The sequence below is a fragment of the Rattus norvegicus genome, chromosome X (genome assembly GCF_021556685.1).
Source record: "Rattus norvegicus strain SHRSP/BbbUtx chromosome X, alternate assembly SHRSP_T2T, whole genome shotgun sequence".
Lineage (NCBI taxonomy): Eukaryota > Metazoa > Chordata > Mammalia > Rodentia > Muridae > Rattus > Rattus norvegicus.
The window spans coordinates 96,831,308-96,838,053 of record NC_141554.1 but is presented as its reverse complement, the minus strand read 5'-3'; the positions used below and the strand labels follow the sequence as shown (position 1 = coordinate 96,838,053).

Below are 6,746 nucleotides of genomic sequence, written 5' to 3'. Positions count from 1 at the left end.
TAATTGTACCCAACCAAGGACAGAAGCTGCTGAACCCTGTGGTTGAGTTAGGAAAAAGCTGGAAGAAGCTAAGGAGGAAGGCCACCCTGTAGGAGGACCAGCAGTCTTAATGACATCCAAGGTTTCTCAGGCACTAGACACCAACCAGGCAGCATATACCAGCTGTTATGATGCCCCTAATACATATATAGCAGAGGACTGCTGGGTCTGGGTTCAAATAGAGAAGATGCACCTAACACTCAACAGATTGGAGGCCCCAGGGATATTAGAGGTCTGGTACGGTAGGGACATCCTTCTAGAAACACGGGTGCATGGAGGAGGCATGGGGATGTGAAACACTCAGTAGGAGGGTAGATCGGGAGGGGAATAAAATCTGGAGCATTAGCAAAATATAAAAAGAAGGAATAAAAAGGAATTACCATTTTCCTTATTATGAAATCAAATTATAAAATAAGGTGATTTTTGCAACAAGTTTTATATTTTTAATGTTATATATATATATATATATATATATATATATATATATAAAATAGAAGTTATAAATTTTTAAAAATCCCCAAAACTCTTAAAAATCGCTGCACTTGTCAAGCTAATCTCAAAAGCAGTGAAGATGAAAAGTCAATTAAGTCAGATGAAGCTGCCTCCATTTCTCAGACCCAAATTTGCACTATCAACACTGATACCTGTAACAAGGAAAAGTTGCTACAAAGTATCCCCTCAAGCTCACTTCAACCTTGTTGGATCACCCTAGAGTTGTTGATTTTGTAAAGCATGGCTTTCACTATATTCTGTTATCCTTTTATAGCTTGTTTGTATACATAATACACTCTATCAGTTTATACTGTCAGATATTATCAAAATGTAACATTTCCTTGGAGAAAATAGCCTAATTCTTAAAATAATAATAAAATATGAACATTCCATTATATTGCTATGTATACTAGTTTTAATTTTTCAGTAAGGTTACAAAATTACTATGGAGGCTGATTTTCTATTGAACCGTGTCAGACACAAACATACCCAATGGAATGTTTTGTTTGGGAAGGTTGAGCCAGGGTTTGACTGGATCCTGGAGTGGCCGGAGATTTGTGATCCTCCTCCTTGCCTGTGCTTCTTAAGAGCTAGTATCATGGATGTGTATGGCAACACAAAGGAGTGAATGTTGTATGCATGCTTTTGCTTTCATGATTATCTTAATGCAATGTTAAAATCCATATCATGGTGATTTACTCTAAATACTGGGAACTTCTCAAAAAAAACATATATATATATATATATATATATATATATATATATATATATATATAGAGAGAGAGAGAGAGAGAGAGAGAGAGAGAGAGAGAGAGCCGCTTTAACATTCGCCACCACAAGATGGCGCTGGCTTCCACTGCACACCACGTGGAAGGCCAGGATAGCTTCTGCCATTACAAGATGGCACTGGCCTCCGCCGCGCCAGCCGACTTCCTTTCAGGAAGTTAACTGTGTGCGCATGTGCAAGAGTGCCTTTGTGCCAGGTCTTTGCCCACTCCAGGGCGTGCCTAATGAGATCATGGGTAAGTGACCAATCAGGTGTGGAAGTGCCACGCTAGGGTGTATATAAGCCGTGCCATGCGGGCGTGCGGGCCTCTCCTTAAGATTTTAATAAAAGTTGTGGCTGCTGCAAGGATTCGTATGTCCCCGCGTGTTTTCTTGCTGGTGAGGTCGCGCGTGGGACATTTGGTGCCGAGAACCCGGGATAAAAAACGCCACACCATCGCCAGGCGCCGAGAGGGAGTCCTCCGTCCACGGAGAGAATCCAGAAGCAGCAGGAATTGAGGTAAGCTCCGAGAGGCATGATAATTTCCGAATTGTTTGGTCTTGACCTATCCTATCTTTCTCCTGCTGAGGGTGCTGTTGAGGCCTCTATTACATGGTAGTCTGAGGCCGGGAACGTTAGGAATTTGGCAGATGGTTAAGGATTGTTTAGGTAAAGACCTTTTTCGTCCTATAATAGCGGCAGGCCAAGAGGCCCTGGATGAAATTAAGGAAAGCATGTCAGAAACGGAGTGTAGTGAAAGGTTACAAGGAAAAATTGATACTGATCGATCTCAAGCACCAGGCCCCTCTGCGGTCTTACCACCATCAGAGGTGATAGTACGGGGAAAGGACGTCCCAGGGACAGTGGCCACCTCGGCTACTGAGGGAGGGACCCCTACAAAAAAGGGGGCCCCCCTGCTAAGATTAAAATTAAATAAACAGGGAAAGGAGGAGAAAACCGCCCAAAAAAGCCTTTATCCGGTAAAGGAGTTAGAGGTCTTGGGGCTTGATAGGTCAGAAACAGACGAGCTTGGCTCCTCTGAGGAAGAGGATTTAGAAGATGAGGCAGCTCGCTATGAAGAAGAAAGATATGGGCCTAGGTGGAGAGCCACTGTGAAGAAACCGAAAGTTATGGATCCTTCGTGGACAAGGCTGGTAATTTTGTTTATTTTTTTCTTTTTGTGGGAAGCCATTACAGCCGTTAGGACAGGTGAGAGGGTCCTTACAGAACAACAAGAAAGTATGTTGGAGGGAGAAAAGGTCTCTAAAGAAAAAACGAAAAGAAAAGGAGATAAAAGGAACACAGTATTTTGGGAGAAAAAATTTGTCTTTGTGCTGGTAAAAGGTGTGATCAGGCTCTATAAGCTTTGCAGAGTCATACTGATTAGGCTTGAATGAGGCAGACCATCTGAAAATTTATTCAGGAGAATCAAACAAAAGGACATCTCAAAGCCCATGCACAGCTTGATGGAGTTAATGTAATTGGGTTGTGAGTGGAAATACTCAGGACTGTGTTTCACTTCCATACCATTTGTGAATGTCAGTTGTGCTGCTCAGATATCTTGTAATATATCTCAGTATCTTACAGGAATTGGGTTTCAACACGTTGATGGACTAGTCCAGGAATTGAGACAATCCATCGTCCATATCGACTCCACTCGAGTGGATAGTCACTGTGAACACCATCTGTTTTTTTCCCTCTTTGTCTATTGTCTGTCCTTGGTGCACCAGGATGTCCCCATGTCTGTCAGTTTATGTCTGTGGTTCTTGTTTCTCGTTGTTTAAATGTTTTATGTTTCATGTTCAAAAGAAAAAATGGTAAAAACTTTATCTGCTGGTCGTTTACACCTTGACTTGGTTTTAACTCATTTCAAAAAGGAACAAATGAATAAAAAACAGTTTCAATCAGGCCTTTAGAGCCTTGCACCTGCAGCCAGGAGTCTAGGTTAGCTGGAGAAGCTGCCCAGAGGCTAAGCGTCTGCACCAGCTGATCTTAAAGGCGCCAGCAGCTTCTCAGCTTCTTTGGTACAAGAGCTGAGAGCTGTTTCTCTTAGAGAAATCCCTGACTTATTATTTGACTCAACAGGTGACAAGGTGCTTCTCTTAAAATCATAGCTAAAAAGGTAAAAATGGTGTTTGGTCTAAATATTAAAGATATGTGTAGCCACTTCAATTTTGTTTCTCATTGGTTTTAAATGTGTAAATATGCTCTTCTTGCCTTGGTCATAGATTGTTGGCTTTTTTAGTTATTGGATATGGTTAAAAAGGTATAATATTGGTAACAGAAAGTTGATATAAAGCTGGTAATTTGGATGGAGTTATTTCTAGACAACATGTGGCGTGAGCCAACCTAGGGAAACAGGTCTAAATTGAGGTAATATTTTTATGGAATTCTTATTCTAGAAACCAGGCTTCTAAAAGAATTTAGGACAATGTCTGTTTGTTGAGGTACTGGAGACTACACCATCGTGCGTTCATATATAGGAATTGACAGTCAAACTTTGTACTAGATTGTTGGAGGTCGAGTTTTGCTTTCCTAGTTGTGGTTTGCCCTAAAGCTATCTGTATTTTAATGCTAATTCCACTGCCCCAAGAACAGCTGCCTAGTCAGGTACTCAGAACTCAGGTGACCTTGTGGTTGTGCTCTGGTGTTACAAAGAGAACTTAAAGATTGTGATTAAGGATTGCCAATGTTACATTGACCTACTCAAACTTATTTTTAATTAAGAAAAAATCAAAGAGGTAGAGATTGTTACAAGATTTACGAAGGATTTATGAGGTTTTGGAACTTGTGAGAACATTACAGCCAGTCTGTTTACTCCAGCTGCCATTTCAAGATAGATTTAGAGGATTGATTTTGAGTTTTCATTCTGTGAGCTTGCTTATGGTTTTGGAGAGCCCATAAAGTGATATCATTAAGAATGGCTAACAGCCTTATATTATGTAATTTTGTCGCTTCTTCAATGTAAAAAGTTAGAACTTTAAATCTTTCAGTGTATATGGAAATTTTTACTACAAACGTTTGCTCTCAAAATGAGCTTTAATATTTGGGGAGTAGCTGTTGCACTACTACAGAAAAGAATGTTTGAAGCTAATTTTAAGCTTCTAAGGATATGTTAATTGGCTAAGTACCTCACCTTGCCAGAGGACTTAGGTCTTTGTTATGCACATTGGAGATAAAGCTTCAGCTGTGTTAATACAGAATTGTAGACTAGAGTCATGAAAATATTTTAAAAAGAAACCTGGTAAAACATATCTTATTCCAAACAACAGTTTATTGGTTATTACAAATACTGATATTTGGCCTATTACATATACAAATCCTTCAGGCAAAATTGATAAATTTACTCTTTACATGCTTTTGTACTTCCGGTATATTTGTGCATGCAACCCATAGAAAATGTGCTTACTGTATTTATAGGTGGTTCATCTAATGAAAAGGCTACATATATGATTGGATCACTTGTTTATTCTCTTGAGTTTCTGTTGCTTCAACACAGATTATTAATTTCCGTGGTTTAGCCACTGTTTTTAAATCAAACTTTCAATTCACATACTGATAGCCAATGTGTGGCTTGTGGTTTACAATTGATTTCAATTACTTAATGCTTTATTAGAGACAGGTTGTCTACTTAAAATCAATGAGTGATTTCAGTGTGAATGTCTGACAACTCACTGTCCTTTCAGTGCTCTGTCTCAGACAACTAATTTAAACCTTAGGCTCATACCTAACTTTGAAAATGGTAATAGAGTTGATATGAAAAAAAGAAGACTCCATTTGCTTACTTTAAATTCTCAGCCCCACCCTGCCAGCTCAGGGATTTCTAGTAAGACTGAAATTGGACAATATTTACAGGATTTGACATTTCTAATTAATGCTTATGTTTAGGTAAATAAAGTTTGTGAGGTGCTAGAGAAATGGCTTAGTGGTTAAGAGCACTAAGTACTGTTCCTTAATAGACCATTTAAGAACTCAAACTGGATTGCCTGGACTCCTTAACAAGGGAGGACAATGATACCAGACAGATTGTACGCCTTACATAGGAACAATTAGGCAAAAAATCTCATTCTTTATATATCCAAAACAATAATGCTGGAGACAATAATTTGGTATACAAGTCAATTTATAAATACAAGTGCTCAGTGTCCTCAATTTAATCCTCGAGGACTTACCTTAATAAATAATATCCTCACTATTTCTTAATAAATAAATAGGGGGAGTTATCCCTGTATGCTAAATACTGCTCCTTTTATTTCAATTTTAAAATTTGGATGCCAAAGTTTATGGCACCCTACAACTAGGCATACTTCTGCCTAGGTGAAATAGAAAGATCCACATATTGACATGATCCTGTCCAGATATTTTATATGGGGAAGAGGAAATGTTTGTGTTTTTTCTACAGGATGCTACAAGAGTGTGCCAGCTGCCTGAGTGGTTGCTGAGACTTGCTGATCCTGGTTACATGAAGATTCAGCTCTCGTTGTTCAGGTCCCTGGAGTCATTCCTCTGTCCTGAGAGGAAGATAGAAAATTCCCCCTCACCTTTTGTCATCACAGAGATTTTGGCGTTGCTGCAGTCAGTGTTACCGCTGCGTGTGTCCCGTCCCACTAAGGCCCGCTCTCTGACCCTCTGTGCACTGCTGCTTGCTGCAGAAGACTGGACTCCAGCTGTTGCTGCCCCCCTCATTCCCTGGTGACTCTTGCTGCCTTAACTGGTCATTTTACAGACTGTAGCTTCACAGGAATGCCACCTGCGTAAAGCTGCTGTGGACTGGGGAACTCTGCCCTGGTTGTACAGATCTCAGAAATGGTTCCATTGCCTGCTGGTTGTTCCAGATATCCTGAACTGTCCTGGAAAAGACCTTGACACTTTCGCTGCTATTGTAGCAGCCTTTACTGCTGCAGACATTGTGTCTGCAGTGTCTGGAGTTATCCTCCCCCAATCTATTGTTAGACAAGTACAGTGGGTGAACTTTCTGGAATAGTTGCTACCAATTGGGAATTCTAAATTTTATTATAGGAGCGGCTTGACTACGGCCCTTGGTGGTAACAGCTGAGGAGAACCAGATGAGGTGCCCACTACTTATAGGGAGTGGCTCTGTTTGGTGCAGCCCTATGCTGTGGATTAGTGTTCATGCTATGGTTGGTTTGCAAACTCAGATCTCAACAGAAACGTGACAAGGCCGTTATCACTCAAGCACTTGTGGCCATTGTACATGGGGCCTCCCCTGGAATTTGGTTATCTATGCTCAGGAATTAGTCAGTATCTGAGTTCTCTGCTCTTGCACCCCATGGATCTGTGGATCCATTGCACAGGGATGAGAGAGACTCTCTCTCGGTATCTGAGTTCTCTGCTCTTGCACCCCATGGATTTGTGGATCCATTGCACTGAGATGAGAGAGACTCAATTATCCTTTGATCAGCCCTTCCACATCGCTGAGGTTTCCTCA

The 6,746-nt window shown here is 40.6% G+C and overlaps 1 protein-coding gene across 1 annotated transcript; it reads left to right on the top strand.

Annotated features, from left to right (window-relative positions):
• Positions 1 to 1,947: 1,947 nt before the first annotated feature.
• LOC147998303 (uncharacterized) lies at positions 1,948 to 6,281 on the top strand. The gene is made up of 2 exons (XM_087601117.1): positions 1,948 to 2,451; positions 6,024 to 6,281. Exons 1-2 carry the CDS (start codon positions 1,948 to 1,950, stop codon positions 6,279 to 6,281), a joined length of 762 nt encoding a protein of 253 aa, XP_087457243.1.
• Positions 6,282 to 6,746: the final 465 nt, after the last annotated feature.

Coding starts and splice junctions, on each gene's coding strand:
- LOC147998303 (XM_087601117.1), top strand. CDS start 1,948: ATGGTTAAGGATTGTTTAGGTAAAGACCTTTTTCGTCCTATAATAGCG. Junction 2,452..6,023: donor ATCCTTCGTGGACAAGGCTG/GTAATTTTGTTT, acceptor GTCATTTTACAG/ACTGTAGCTTCACAGGAATG.